The sequence below is a fragment of the Sceloporus undulatus genome, chromosome 2 (genome assembly GCF_019175285.1).
Source record: "Sceloporus undulatus isolate JIND9_A2432 ecotype Alabama chromosome 2, SceUnd_v1.1, whole genome shotgun sequence".
Lineage (NCBI taxonomy): Eukaryota > Metazoa > Chordata > Lepidosauria > Squamata > Phrynosomatidae > Sceloporus > Sceloporus undulatus.
Genome location: NC_056523.1, coordinates 106519139 through 106535333, shown reverse-complemented (window position 1 = coordinate 106535333; position 16195 = coordinate 106519139). Strand labels below are relative to the sequence as shown.

The following is a 16195-nucleotide window of genomic DNA, read 5'->3' as shown; positions in this document are numbered from 1 at the left end:
ATCTGTAGTGCTCCTATTAGCTCTAAAGCCACATTGGCTTTCAGGGAGAAGTTCTTCTACAATAGCAGGGACTAATGATCTGTTTAGCAGTATCCTTGCAAGGATTTTTCCAGCAATGGAGAGCAGTGTTATACCTCGACAGTTTGAGCAATCCGATTTTGCTCCGTTTTTCTTGTACAGGGTGATGATGACTGCATCTCGGAGATCTGATGGTAGTTCGCCTTTTCTCCAGCAACTCACAAGGAGCTCGTGGAGTTTAGCATGGAGTACATGACCTCCATGTTTCCAAGCTTCAGGTGGAATTCCATCAATCCTGGCAGCTTTGCCATTTTTCATCTGCTGTATGGCCTTAACGGTTTCTTCCAAAGTGGGAGCTATGTCCAATTCCTTCTTCATCGGTTGTTGTGTCATATGTTGAATAGCTGAGTCTTGGACTACTCAGTTGGCACTAAAGAGGCTTTGGAAACGCTCAGCCCATCGATTCAAAATGGAAGCTTTATCTGTGATTAGTGTTTGACCATCTGTACTGTATAGGGAGCTTTGGATCTGATATGTAGGTCCAAACACTGCTTTAAGAGCTTCATAAAATCCTCTGGAATCACTCAGATCTGCACAGCGTTGTGTCTTTTCTGCTAAGTTGATCCACCATTTGTTCTGAATGTCTTGGAGTTTTTGTTGGAGTTGACTACATGCGAGGCAAAAGGCTGCTTTTTTGACATGGCAGGATGGCTGGGCGAGGTGTGCCTGGTGAACAGTTCTCTTCTTTGCCAACAGCTCCTGGATCTCTTGGTTGTTTTCATCAAACCAGTCTTGGTTTTTCTTGAGGGAGAACCCTAAGGATTCTTCCGCAGACTGCAGGATGCTGTTTTTGATATGTTGCCAAAGCGCTGTAGGAGAAGAGTCTACAGGATGGTCTTCAAGTTTTATTTGCAAATTTGCCTAGAAGTTGTCTCTTATGGCAGCTTGTTGAAGATTGACTTGGAGTCTCCTCTTTAGGATGCCACCCCTCTTAGGTTTCAACTGAAAATGAAGATTTAGTTTGCATCTTATGAGGCGATGATCTGTTTGACATTCTGCACTGGGCATCACTCGGGTATGACGGACATCGCAAATATTTCTCTGGCGCACTAGGATTTAGTCAATGAGGTGTCAGTGTTTGGGTCGGGGATGCATCCAGGTTGTCTTCAAGCTATCTTTCTGCTGAAAGATAGTGTTTGTAATAGTCAACTGATGTTCTGCACAAAACTCTAGCAGGAGGTGACCGTTATCATTACAGTTTCCAACACCATGCTTGCCTAAAACACCTTTCCAGGCTTCGAAGTTCTTTCCTACTCTGGCATTGAAGTCACCAAGGATAATGATTTTGTCTTCTGCAGGGACTTTTTGGTGGCGTAGGTCTGAGTAGAATTTGTCTTTCTCCGCAGGGTCGGCTTGCATAGTTGGGGCATATATAATGAAGAGAACAACATGTGGGAGGCGTAAGGAGATAATGCGATCAGAGTGTCCTGTTGGCAAGGTTTCGAGTTTGGAGGTAATGGAGTTATTGATCATGAAACCTACACCTGAAAGATGTTTTTCAGTTTTGGGTTTGCCAGACCAGTAGAGTGTGTAGCCGGCACCGTGTTCTTTAAGGCTGCCTTCCTCGTGGAGATGAACTTCACTAAGAGCAGTGATGTCGATGTTAAGTCGTGACAGTTCATGGGCTATTAGAGCAGAACGATGCTCAGGATGTCCACTATTTACAGAATCTTGCATGGTTCTGATGTTCCAGCATGCAAGCGTTAGTCTATTTGCACCTTTGAAGGCTGGTGTGTGCCTTTGTCTCTTTGTCTTTGTTTGACTGCATCAGAAGATGCCCGTTGGCCACAGCTAGCCAACTGGGTTGTTGGGGATGAGCTTTCTTTAGGCCACCTTTTCATATGGAGCAAGCAGTGTTCTCCTTAAAAAAGACTGCTTGGTCATTCAGGATGCTGCCGAACAAGACTGTCATCCCCGAGTCAGTCTCTAGCAACCAAAGTCCTGAACCGCCTGCATGCAGGGTTGGGTCTGCGGCTTCCAGTGCATCTTTACACCTGCCGTTTTGTCCCTCGCCTATCGCTACAGGGCTTTTTTGGAGATTGGATGTATCCTTCAAGCCTGTGCAATGGATTTTTCTGGTGGAGTGCAGCGTGCACAGAACTGGCCTCACCTTTTAAACCAGAGGTTCGACTGCTGAGGCCTTGACAAGCATGGACAGTGGCAGCGAGGTCCTCTGGTCGTAGGTTAGATTAGAGTTTCCTTCTCTTAGATGGTTGACCTTACAGGGTTAGATGAGCACCATCTGCCCGGGTTTGGGATTAGAGTTTTCCTTCTCCTAGGATGGTTGCCATAAGGCTAGAGAGCCCATCTTGCCCTTTGGCGCTCTTGGTCAGACCCTTCGGTTGTGACCTGTCTGGCATGGGAGGCCCTGTCGGTGGCTATTATACCACTGCCAGCATAGCTCACAACATCATTAGGGTGCGCAAGCTTCTCCCCCACGACAAGAGGGCGTCAATGGAGAATGCAAAATATAACAGTGGTATCTGCATTTTATTATTTTAAAATTCTTGTTCTTTTCTGCATTGAAAGAAGTCTGTGGGAGAAGCATGTGTTCACATGCATGTGAATTAATTTTAAGAGCTGGAGAGATTAAGGTAGAGATCAAAGATGATGGACACAAATTCTTGTTTGTGCTTACCAAAAGAAAATCACACTGTGTTCAATTGAAGTTGCCCCATAAATACAAACAACAAAACATTCTGCCCACCTTACAGGTTAACAAATATATTATAGCATGAGCTTTCCTGGATCATAGGCCTCATCATCCGACGTAAGAGCAAGAAAGTGTGTACAGAAGTGCAGACTCAAAAAGATACATAATGGAAGCGTTATGATAAATTGAACTGCTGATTTTTTTCTTAGGGTCAAAAATTTGTCTTGTAACCAGATTTGTGAAATAGTGGAGAAGGGGAATAAGAAATGCCACATGAATGGCTCTGAAAGAACCAGACCTTGGCAAAGTTATTTTTATGGACTACAGCTCCCCAAATCCCCCATTGGTCATGCTGGCAGGGAGACCTGGGGAGTTGTAGGCCAAACAGTAACTTTTTCAAACTGTGGAATTAACTTAGGGTGTATCTATATTTTAGAAATAATGCAATTTGACACCACTTTAACTGCTGTGGCTCCATCCTACAGGATCCTGGGATTTGTAGTTTTAAGAGGCACCAGCACTTTTTGGCAGAGAAGGCTAAAGACCTTGTAAAACTACTGAATCTAGGATGGTGCTACAGTGTTTAAAGTGGTGTCAAACTGCAGTATTTCTACTGTGTAGGTGCACCCTCAGTTTCTTGTGCATTTTTATTTTAGTATTAGCAACTTTGCTCACTCCTTGCATGACATTTAAACATTCTTACACATCTACATAAAACAGTCTTCACCAACTTGTTTTCCTGCAGACATAATGGAGTGCAATACCTATCATTCCATACATGCATGTTTATGAAGAATGATGGGAGTTGTCGCCCAACTTATTGGGAGCAGGCACCAAGAAGGGGGAAACTGATCTTTCATCTCATGTCTATTGGATGAGTAATTTTGCACTGTCCTTTTTTACTGCTGATATGTAAAATACTGACTTGTGATGTCAAGAGTACTTAAAACAGAATCACAGAACTGGACAAACAGGACAAAGTCTACTGGAAATATCCCTGGCACTTTGCAGAATGACTGTTTTATGAATTTTCCCACATCTTTATAGTTTTTTCTAAAGAAACAGCGGGTAGGCAGCTTTGTTCAAATGTCTTTCATGAAGAGTATAAATTAATGTTATAAACTTCATAGAAGATATGCTATCATGTTTCCATGTATAGGATTGACTTGGCCACCATGGAGACAAGATTCATCTTACGGGAGAGCCAGTACTACTGAGACAGCTAAGCTTTTCTGTGCTTTGGTTCCCCCGCCTTCTCTTTCTATTGTATGTTAGAGTTAGGCTCTGTCTTGTATCTACCATTTATATTCTATCCTTCCTTTAAAGAGCTCAGGGAGGTGGTCTGCATGGTTCTTCTCTATTCCCTTTCCCTTCACAACAACACTGCAAGGTAGTTGGGGTGTGTGTGAGAGAGTGACTGGCCCAAGTTCAGGCAGTGAGTTTCATGGCCAATGAGTATTTTAGCTCTGAAATCCTAGGTACCTTCACCACTACAGCACTCTGCTTCTCTATTCAGCAGTAACACTGAAACCAGAAGTCTCTTTACCAGCAGGTAAAGTGGGGAGTTGCTTTATAGGGCAGATTTGCAAGAAGGTAACTGAGTGACAGGAGGAGGGCAGACAGATAGATACCATATTTTCCAGTGTATAAGACAACCCCCCAACTTTTTATATAAAAATAAAGAGTTTATTATATATTCACTGTATAAGGCTACCCCTCCTCCTCAGAAGCCAGCAGCTGGCCATGCACGCGTGCACCGGCTTTTGAGGGGCCTGCGAAGGCCCCTTAGAAGCCGGCGTGGGGCTGTCGGCTTCCCAGGCCTCTGGAGGCTTGAGAAGCTGGCGGCCGAGCGGGTGCACCCGGCATATAAGACAGCCCCTAACTTTTGACCCAATTTTCAAGGGTCAAAAAGTCATCTTATACACCGGAAAATACGGTAGATCTTTCTGATCCAAAAGGCACAATTTGCTGCAGAAGTCTTTTCCACAGCTTCCATTAATTCCGGGGAATTCCTGGAGGTAGGGTTTGTATTTTATTTTGAGTGATAATTTTGTACCTCTGGCACTTTTGGGGCTGGAACTGAGCAAAATAAGCAATTTTCTTCCTAAACTTTCTGCTCTTGGAATCCAGGCCTACTTGGTATACGTTGGCACTGATGCTGATTATGTAGGAGTTACATTTACATCCTTGCTTTCCTACAGAGATCTCAAAGCACTGAACACAGCTCTCTTCCTTCTCACTTCATCTTGACACGAGAAGCCTGTGATCAGGCTGAAAGTGTGTGACTGGCCTAAGGTCCCACAAGGGGTTTGGTGGTTCAGCAAAGACCTGGATCCCCTCCAAAATAATCCCAGTCCAACAGTAACTCTTCAATAATGTTGTTATTAACCTTCAATCCTTTTGAATCAAGGATGTGGAAGGCAGATAAAAAATCTGAAAGTCAGCCAGTCCATCCAGCTGCATGGAGGCAGGAACAGTCAGAAGGAAGGAGTTTTCAGGCTTCCTCTCTCTGGAGCTCTGCCAAATCCTGAGGGCCATTTCATAAAACACAGGAAAAGGAAGTCTTGCTGTGTGTCCATTATAGGTCCCCCTAGGTTTGCTCATAGGTGATAAACATGGGCTTGATCTCAGAAGAGAGCGCAAGGCTTCTAGAGACCTGTTCACCATGATTTGGAAGAAATACATCTCTCCATCTGTCTTTAACTTATTTTAACCATGGGGAATCACACAACCAGCTCATGGCAGATTTTTTTTTCTTTCTATAAAGTGGAAGTGAGCTTAGGTATATTTTTTAAAAATCCACTACAGGTTGAATCTCCCTTATTCCAAAATCTGAAACTTTTTTCATGGGTGGCAAAACTAGCAACATATTTTGCTTTCTGATCTTTCAATGTATCCAAACTCTGTTTCATGCACACAATTATTAAAAAATATTGTGTGCAAAATTCTCTTCAGGCTATGCGTATAAAGTGTATATGAAACATAAATGAATTCCGTGTTTAGACTTGGGTCCCATCCACAAGATATCTCATCATCTGTATGCAAATATTCCAAAATCTGAAAAATCTGAAATCCCAAATATTTCTGGTCTCCAACATTTTGAATCAGGGAATCTCAGCCTGTATTGCACAAGAGATTCCCCCTTTGCTCATATGGCTTCTCTTTATAATGGCCTTTAATGTCTGAACCCCATTCTGACATGCAATTGCTCACTGAGTTCAACAGGGTTTCCTTTCAAGTGGATGTGAGGGCAGCCCAGTTTTTCTGCTGCCTGCAAGAGGAGCTCCCCTGAAGCTTTTGGCTGCGAGAGGCAGACGCTCCATCTCATGCTGCCTCCACACTGCAGAAATAATCTGGTTTGACACCACTTTAACTGCCATGGCTCCGTGCTATGAAATTCTGGGAATGGTGGTTTGTTGCAAAACTGCATTATTTCTAGTGTGTGGATGCACTCAGTTTCTTGCACTTTTTTATTTCCGCAATAGCAGCTTTGCTCACTCCTTGCATGGCCTTTAAACATTCTTGGGAAACAGTCTGTATAAAATTGAATGCCATGGCAGTTAAAGTAGTTTCAAACCAGATTATTTCTGCAATGTGGAGGCAGCCTATAAATCCTCTTTCACCAGGGATGCCTTGGCTGCCTCTTCCATCTTTACATTCATAAAGGGCACTGTTTTAATTCATTCACACACTAACAGACAAGAAGGAAACGGACACGAGACGTTTATATTAGGGAGATAATGGAGTCGCCTAATGACTAATTGATTAGATCCCCCCAGTGTGATTCCAGCCTCTGAGAGGCCCATAGGAATACAGTAGATGCAATTATGAGGCTGGGCTGATTGGAAGCCACTGATGGGGCTAGATTGGAGCGGGGGGGGGGGGAGGTCCCTGAATTGCATGGTGGCCATCCGAAGGGACACATGGACAGACCTGTGCCATGCAGGAGTTATAGGGAGATTGTGGACAGGAAACCAATGGGAGAAAGGGAAAGACAAGTTACTTTGTGTTGGAAGGCTAGGGGGCTTAGGGAGAAGCTGTGAGGGGCAATTCAATGGTAGACTTTCCTCAAGCAGGCTTAGAAATGAAAGGAAAAGCCAGAAGGGAAAATCAAGAGCCAGGGGACGAAATGGGTTAGGATATTCACAGGATCTGCCCTCACATTCCTGACCCTGTTAGACTGAGAGAAAGCAGTTTGTAGCATAAACCTTTGTAGACTCAGGGCCCAGACAGACAGGCCAGAATCAAGCTTCTTCGGGTCACTTTGGAGGTATGCTGTTTAAGACAGGAGCCAAGCCAAAGCCATACTCCAGTCCTAAGAACTGGAGCACAGCTTTGGGGCAGCTTCTGGCCTCTTAGGACGCATGAATCATTTAAGCAGCATACCTCCAAAGTGACCCAAAACAGCTGTATTTTGCCCTGTCTGTTCGGGCCCTCAGTGTGCAGTGTTTCATTGGACACATGTGATGAAGCAGACTGAGCCTATGAGTTTATGCTACAAATCTCTTTCTCTCTGGCTGCATCTGCCCTGCAAAATGAACGCACTTTGGCACCACTTTATCAGCCATGGCTCAATGCTATGGAATTCAGGGATTTGCTACCTGCCTGTGTTTTTGTGAGATATTTAGCCTTCACTGTCAGAGATCTGGTGCCACACCAAACTACAAATCCCAGGATTCCATGGCAGTAAAAGCAGTGTCAAGCTGCGTTATTTCTGCAGGGCAGATTCAACTTTACCTCATCTCAAAGAACTCTTTGTATTCATTAGGATCTTTAATATATAGACCCCCTTGCATTAATTCACTCACTCACTCACACACACACATACACACTCCACAATTCCATTCATTCAACCTCCTTGTCCTTCTCCTGTTTCTAAAATAACTGTGGCAAACGAGGGGGAAATGATCTCAAAGAAACTGTCCTGGTTTAAATCCCACCCTAAACAGTAGGACTTTACAAAAACAAACTAAAAGTTTTGAATTATTTAAGCCTAGAAACCCCTCTGACTTCAGGGCCTCTGATAACCCTGAATAGTTTAACAACACCTTGAGGTTATATAGTCAGGAATGATATTGTCAATGCCAGACATCGTGGTCAAAAGCTGCCAGTGGAAGAGGGACATGGGTCACCCGATCTCCTCTCTGCACACTGGGCCTTAGTGAACTGGATCTTCCTCAATATTTTAGACTAACCAAAACTCAGGCAGAGCCTTCTTGGGGTCTGTAAACAGATTCTTTCACATAAATGGGAGGCACTGTTTTATATACCTTAAGAAACAGACACCACACTTTCCTTCCTTCTTTCTTTTGCTTTCTGTTTCTTTTCCAGCATTAGTTTTCTTCTATCTTAACTTTCTCCTGATCCCTTCTGAACTGGCTTCCCTCTCAAAAGACCCATCTTGAAGATCAAGACCGATGTTTAACTCACTTGACTGCCTTCTCCATCTGTCAAGAGTCAATGGGAAACACTTTATCCCCCTTTCCATACCCTAAAGCAGTGGCCCCAAACGGTGCCCTTTAAGAGATTTTGGACTTCAGTTCCCAGAAGCCTCGGCCACGTTAACTAATAGTCTAGGATTCTGGGAGCTGAAGTCCAAAATCCCTTAAAGAGAACAGTTTGGGGACCACTGCCTTAAAGGCACCAGATCCTGTCTGAGTTTAGAAGCTGAGCAGGATTTGCTCTGTACTTTGCTCTACTGTACCAGGCTACCCCTGGATGTGTTTTCAGGATCAGCTGTGGTTATTTCTTGGATGGGAGACTGCCAAAGGATACCAGGTGCTGTAGAAATAATGCAGTTTGGCACCACTTTAAATGCCATGGAATTCTGGGAAGTGTAGTATTGTGGGACAGTTAGCCTTCTCTGTCAGAGAGCTCTGGTGCCACAACAAACTACAAATCCCAGGATTCCACCGCCTTGAGACGTGGTAGTTAAAGCAGTATCAGACTGGATTATTTCTGAGGTGTGGATGCAACCGAAGTATATCTCCGAGGAAAGAAATTGGCAAAAACCACCTCTGGGTATCTTAAGAAACCCCTATGAAATTAATGGAGTCACCATCAGTCTGCAGGTGACTTGAAGGCACACACACACCTCGTTCAGTAACACAACACAAGTCACATCTTGCCTTGCCTTTGGAGAAAACTAAATGCGGCTTGTGACGGCTTTCCGCAGCGCAGGCGAGGAAGGAATAAGCTAATAACACCCGATGCCTATTTATAACTAAAATATGGGTGTGTTTTATTTTACTTTTTCTGGCAGGAGACGTCGACAAAGAAATCTTTTCTAAAAGGAGAGAACCTGGCATAAAATGCCCAAAATTCAGCATAAAAGAAAGGGCCACTCCGTTAGTGAGCTGGTCCTCTATGGGTTTTTGAAAGCCTCGGGGAGCTGTCCAGGTGCTGAAAGAGTTCAAGTTTTGGATGGCCAGACGGGAAAAGAAAACGATCCAGAAAGCTGCTTCTGCTAATGTGAGAGGCTGGGAAACTTTTCAGGTCTGGAAACAGTATTGCTACATCGAGAAAGAGAGATCAGAGAGATAGAAAGTCTGTCCACTGGAGAGAGTTTTTCCAACCTTCAGTTTCTTCTTTGTTTCTAATTTCTCACATATTTAAAACAAATCCTCAAATAGGAATACTAGATATATTTGCTAAGCCTTCCCGATCAAACTCAGATTCAGACATGGTTGACAATCGTAACATAAATGGTATGGAGGACCAGCTGAGCAGCAGAAACTAAATAACTAAATAAGAAAGGTGCATACTGAAGGGGACAAGAAAAATCCCCAAATCCACAACAGAACAGAAGACATTAAAACAAAACGGACTGAGACAATAAAATGTATCTTACCTGATTTTCAATTTAAAAATGATAACATTCTCAAGAGGCGCCCGTTAAAAGAGCTTTGCCTTCAAATGCTAGCGGAGAGCGGAGGAAGGATGCCGGCAGAAGTGCTTCCTCCTCGTTTTTATAGCCCGCGTCGCCCAATTAATATTGCATCAGCCTTATTTTAACATTTCAGAACCCACAATATAATGTAATGACACGAGGGCATTTATTATTAAAGGACATTTGATTGGGGGGAAAAATCATTGGGGCTCCGTCGGAAAACAAAACGCGAACTATAGGACTTTCAAAGGAATCTGGTGTTCTTTTATTAAGAGGAACGAAAACAATGCCTTGATTAAATGCTTCTTTTAATAATAATAATAATAATAATAATAATAATAATAATAATAAGTGAGTAGACTCTACTTTGAGTTTTATTGCCAGATATTCACCGAAAAGTGAAGGCAATGTATTTCAGATGATGGCTGGGCTTTGAGCATTAATTTTTAATTTTTAATAGTGCTTCTGGGATTTAAAAACAACAGTAACAACAACAACACGCAAAAGCCCGGTTTTACCCTCCGTTTAAACAGAATTCCCAATGAACCTTTGAAAGCCTTGTTTGGAAGGAGCCAATTTCTTTTCTTTACAAAGAAAGAAACGAAACGAAACTTCGGGAAATGTAGTTAAATGCTTATTGGGAAGCCCGCGATCCTCCCTGGCTCAATGGCTCCAAGGCTAGATGGGAACCAAAACGCTCGTGTGAATAAATGAATCGTCTCTCTTTCTTTCGGGGCATGTTTTTTTTTTTTTTGTTCCTTGCCTTTCTTGCTTTAGCCTGGCCTAAACAATGTCAGTCATAAGGACAACAACAACAACTGCGGGGTGGAGGAAGGGAGGGAAAGAAAAAGAGAGACCCTGGTTGAAAAATAAAGCATTTTATTGGAGAGGTTTCAGACTGTAGAGTGTTTCCGAGAGAGAGGTCACGGGAGGAGCTCACAAAATGTCCAAATTGTAAGAACAGGGGAGCAAAGGGCAACGCTGTCCAAACATTTGACAAAAACACCCCCCCCCCAACTTTGTAACTTTTAATGGGAAAGTGGGGAAGGCAGTCGACCATCAGGGATGGTCTCCTGAACTTTAATGGAGCTGGAGGAAGTGCTGAAACCTTTGCCGGGAATAGGTCTGTGTTTGGGGGTGCATCCACTTTGGCACCGCTTTAACTGCCACGACTCATTTAATGCTATGGAATCATGAGAACTGTTGTTTTGTGAGCCATTTAGGTCCAACACACACGGCAGAAATAATCCATCTTGAGACCACTTTAACAGCCCTGGCTCAGTGCTAAGGAATCCTGGGAGCTGTAGTTCATTGTGTCACCAGAGCTCTCTGACAGAAAGGCTCAATGTCTCACAAAACTACAGTTCCCAGAACTACCTAGCATCGAGCCAGGGCAGTTAAAGCGGTCTCAAAGTGGATTATTTCTGCAATGTCTTCTCTATCAGGGCGCTCCGGTGCCACAGCAAAGTACAATTTGTTGTGTTTTATTTTATGTACTTACACAGTATCCGCCTTTCTCCAGTACAGAACTATCAGAACTCCGAAGCCCTGAGCCATGGCAGTTAAAGCGGTGTCAGGATGGGTTATTTCTGCAGTGTGGATGCGGCCTGGAGTAAACTTTAGTTAAAGTTCGAATTAAAATCCAAGTTTGAAGCATACTTCGAGATCCTCTGTTAAAACTAGCCTTCCGATTTGAAGCCGGCCAGACCCACCAAATTATACTGTCATCGCTTTTGTAAATTATTTAATCTTCCTCCATGCAAACCTGATTTGTTTTTTTTTTTGTTTTTTAATGTACCTTTTTCCAGTGGGAATGAGTTTGGGAGACGGAGGGTGGAAGGGAGACGAGACTCTCGTGGCAAAATCCGCCCCTTTCAAGGGCTCAGGATCCTTTCCAAACACGTGTCTAGAGATCATCCCCATTGAAATCCTGGACGCCCGGGTGCATCTACACTGGAGAAACAATGCAGCTTGACAGCACCTTAAATACTCTGGCTGCCATCCTAGGAAATCCTGGGGTTGGTCGTTTTAGAATGTCTTTAGCCTTCCCTGCCAAAGAGGGCTGGTGCTCTTAAAAGTACAAACTTCAGGATTTTGTAGGATGGCGCCATGGCCATATCACAACTCACAAGGCGGTGTGGGGTCAAAGCGCACTAGAAAGTGATGCCAAACTGCATTATTTCTACAACGTAGACGCACCCCCCCCCTCCGTTTCCTCCTACACAGATCTCACAGTCGGAGTGTCCGACTTTGTGGGAAGCAGTTAAGTGCTTGTGTGGCTGAAGAGTGCAACAATAACCCATGAAAGTCTGGAGATGATTTTGGGAAAGTCTGGACGGATCTCAAAGACAATCTCTAGGGAGATCTTGCAGCACTGTGGAGACTAAGGTCCAAAACACACCCTGCAGAAATAATCCAGTTTGAGACCGCTTTCACTGCCCTGGGAATGCTAGGGACTGTTATTTTGTGAGACATTTAGCTTTCCCTGTCGAAGAGCTCCGGCGCCACAGTGACCTACAATCCCCGGGATTCCTTAGCACTGAGCCAGGGAAGTTCCAGCGGTCTCAAACGGGATTGTTTCTGCAGCGCGAAAGAAAGAAGTTGGCAGCCTGAGCTTTCCTACTAGACTCGAGTCCAAATGCAGCTGAGGAAATAGACTGAAGTCGACAAAAGCTCTTGCTGACAAGGAGTCTCTCAAAGGTGTGCAAGATCTTTTGCCACCCTGGACAGATCCCAGGCAGCCTGTCCGGGAAAAGGTGGAGGATAGAAATGAAGACCACTTTCTTTTCAATAAAACCCGAGCAGTTTCCCTTTGCCTCCAAGATCCCAAGAAGCGCCCCTGAAGGTTCGTGGCTGCGCGCCTTTGGGGCTCTCCTTCCTAGATCCCTCATCCCCCCCTCTCTCTGTCTCTATAGATCTCTTTAGAGCAGGGGACCAGGTGTCCTCCTTTCCCAGGACCTGCCCTCCTTTCCCACCTTCTGTCCAGCAGGGATTCCACAACGCCCTCCCTTTGCAGCAGGACCAAAAAGCATGGCTTTAACATTTCTGTGAGTGATTTTTTGAAAAGCCTTTCTTGGGTCCTGTCCTCCATGTTTTCTGGAATGCCATCCCCTTTCCTTGGCGGAGAGGGCCTCTGGCCACCCGGCCCGATAGATGTCCTCCATTTGGAGCAGGACTCGGAGGCGGGAGTTGGAGACTGATAGGAGTGTTGTCAGAGTTTATTTTGTAATATCCTCCATGGTTTTCTGGAATGTCCCCCAGTTTGCGGTGCCTGGTCCTCCTTGGCGTCGAGGACAGACAGATCTCTCTAGGTTTAGTCACCTGGATGGAGAGATCTCTCTAGGTCTAGTCACCTGGATGGAGAGATCTCTCTAGGTCTAGTCACCTGGATGGAGAGATCTCTCTAGGTCTAGTCACCTGGTTGGCGAGGTGTCTCCAGATCCGTTCTCCTCGAGAGGTGTCTCTTGGACGGAGCGGGGCCGGCGGGGAGCCTGGCCTTCCTTCAGTGTCCTCCGGCGGCGTACTTCATGCGCTTCTGCTTCTGCCGCTGGTTGCAGAACCAGACGCGGACGACGTTCTTCTTGAGCTCCAGCTTCTCGGCGATGGCGGCGATCTTCTCGGAGGAGGGCCGGGGCTGGAGGGCGAAGTAGGCCTCCAGGGAGCGCTTCTCCGGGACCGCGATGGAGGTCCGCTTCCTCTTGCGCTCCAGCCCCAGCCCTGGCCCTCCTGCTCCTGCTCCCGGGAAGCCCTCGGGGGCCCTGGGCGCCGTCTCCCGGTGGGCGGCCTCGGCCTCCCGGAGCCAGGCGTGGAGGACCGGCTGGAGGGCGAGCATGTTGTTGGCCGAGAGGGTGAGCGACTCGAAGCGGCAGATGGTGCTCTGGCTGAGGGAGCCCACGCCGGGCAGCTTCAGGCTGGCCAGCGCCGCCCCGACGTCCGCCTGGGTCACCCCCAGCTTGATCCGCCGCTGCTTGAAGCGCTCCGCGAAGGCCTCCAGCTCCCGGGGGTCCGAGGGGCTCTGCGGCGGAGCAGGAGCAGGAGGAGGAGGAGGCGGGTGCTCCAGGGACCCGGCTAAGGCCGGCGGCAGCAGCGGAGGAGCCCCGGCGGGCATCGGGCCGCCCAGCCCCTCGGGGACCCCCAGCAGCGCCGAGGGAGAGAGGTGCTCCAGGAGGTCGCCTCCTCCGCCGCCCCCCTCCAGGCCTTGGTGGGGGTGAGGGTGAGGGTGAGGGTGAGGGTGGGGATGGTGGTGGTGGGGATGATGGGGGTGGTGGTGGGGGTGGTGGGGGTGGGGATGGGCAGCTGGCCCGGAGGGGCAAGGCAGGCTGTTCATGGCCTGGAAGTAGGGGCCCTGGGCCTTCCCCGGCGAAGGAGAAGGCAGCGAAGACGAGGGGGGCTCCAGGGTCGCCGCCTGATACTCCGCCGCCGCCGCCAGCGCTTCAGCCCGGACCAAGAGCAGGCTCTCCTCGAAGCCACCTCCGAATATATGGCCCTGGAGCTGGAAGGAGAGAGAGAGAGAGAGAGAGAGAGGCCGGTCAGCGGGGAATTGGGCTGACAAGGCGGCGGGCGGGAACGGGGCTGTTGGGGGGGCTTCCCCTCTCTCTCTCCCTCCCTCCCTCCCTCTCCCTCTCGGTCTCCCGATGCCTCCTCGAAGCTCAGGTCATAAAAATTAATATGAAGAACGATGCTCTGCTTGACTAGAGATGGGGATGGCAGAGGCAGCAGCAGCAGCAGGAGGAGGAAGCGGGCTGCGTCCACACTGGAGGCATAACCCGGTTTGGCCCCGCTTTAACTCTTTGTCTGGCTCTTTGCTATGGAATTCTGGGAGTTGGAGTTTATTGTAGGGCTCCGCTCCGCTCTGGGCCCACAACAAACTCCAACTCTCAGAATTCCATGACAAAGAGCCAGACAAAGAGTTAAAGCGGGGCCAAACCGGGTTATGCTTCCAGTGTGGACGCAGCCTTAGAGAAGGGACCTACCTGGGGCCCTGCGAGGCAGGCGCGGCGGAAGGCCTCGGCGGGGAAGGAGGGCCCTTCGTGGAGGGCGGCCGGGGGGAGGCCGAAGGGGCCCTTGGCGTTGAGGCCCAGCATGGCGGCGGCGGCGGAGGAGGAGGAGGAGGATCCCGTCGGGGGCAGGGCTGTCTCTAGGTCTGGCCCCAGCTGCACCAGGCTCCCCTGGCATCGGCGCTCTGGATGGCCGCTCTCCGTCGGGAGGGAGCTTCAATGGCACAGAAAGAGAGAGAGAGAGAGACTCCCCCCTCGCCGCCCCTCGCCTCCCGCTTGCCTTCCCTGCCCTGCCCTGCCCTGCTGCCTCGGGAGGGGGCCAGAGGGAGTGTGTTCCGTTGTGGAAGAGCTCTTCCTATGAAGTCCTTCCTGACGTGGAGGCCCCGAGGAGGAGGCAGGCCCAGGGCAGCTCAGGAACACTGGTCAATGCATCCAAACTACAGTACAGAGATTCCGCCTGGAAGAACTTCCTTATGGTCAGGGCTGTTCAATAGTGGGATATGCTGCCTCGGAGAGTGGTGGAGTCTCCTTCCTTAGAGGTCTTTAAACAGAGGCTGGATGGCCATCTGTCAACGGGGGTGCTTTGACTGTGAGTTCCTGCATGGCAGAATGGGGTTGGACTGGATGGCCCTTGGGGTCCCTTCCAACTCTAGGGTTCTGTGATCTTAGGCTTCTGGAAGAGGGAGAGTCTGGACACGACGAGGGACCCCCGATCTCTCCCTCCCGGCCTCCGCTCCTGACACACTTTCACCCCAGTGGGAAAGACAAGCCCCCCAGATCTCCCCGTCTTGGGAGTAAGGCGCTAAAGCCAAGGGGGCCTCGGGCTGTTGGCGTTGGTGTTAACTGGCCTTAAGCGGATCACGACGACCCCGTGGATGAGACATCCCCAAAACCCCTGTCGCCAGCCTCTCTGCTCAGGCCCCGCAGGCTCATGGCTTCTGTCACTTCGCCATTTCACCATCTCACCATTTGGCATTCAGAGGGATCTTGCGGCACCTTTGAGAGTACTGTAACTGAAAGAGAGAAGTTGGGAGCTGTAGCAGCTAGACTTGACTTGACTTGACTTGAGCCTCCTTCCTCAGAGGCATGTGATCCAAATGGATGTAAGGAAGGAGACTGAAGTCTAGGAAATCTCCTGCTGCCAACTTCTCTCTTTCACTAACGCTCAAAGATGCTACTGCAAGATCCCTTTCTGTGTCCTGGGTCCATGTAGTGTGTCATTTGGCCTGCGGTCTTCTTCTCTTTCTACTGCCCTCTGGTCTTTTTCTAAAGAGTTCTGCCTTCTCAGGCTGTAGGACAGTCTCACTGGCTTCCAGGGAGAGTTCAGGCTTGGTCTGTCTTTGTGGCTGTCCACGGGATCCTCAGCACTTTGCTCCATCACCACATCGCAAAGGAATTGACTTGCTTTCTATCTGCTGGATGCTTTTTCCGCTTCCCAGTTTATGTTTGAAACTTTTGCCTCTTGGTGACTCTCTTTTTCGGTTTCTTGTTTTTCCACTTTGAGTCCCAGACTGCGGCAAAGGCAGGATATAAAGAAATAAGAGAGAGAGAGACTAGAGAGAAATAACAGGAACCCAT

At 47.7% G+C, this 16195-nt stretch overlaps 1 protein-coding gene across 1 annotated transcript; it reads right to left on the bottom strand.

Annotated features, from left to right (window-relative positions):
- Positions 1-13122: 13122 nt before the first annotated feature.
- On the bottom strand, positions 13123-15995 carry POU4F3 (POU class 4 homeobox 3). Its single transcript, XM_042447519.1, has 5 exons — positions 15924-15995; positions 15584-15630; positions 14594-14831; positions 13941-14112; positions 13123-13817 (listed from the first exon to the last, which is right to left on the bottom strand). Exons 1-5 carry the CDS (start codon positions 15993-15995, stop codon positions 13123-13125), a joined length of 1224 nt encoding a protein of 407 aa, XP_042303453.1.
- Positions 15996-16195: the final 200 nt, after the last annotated feature.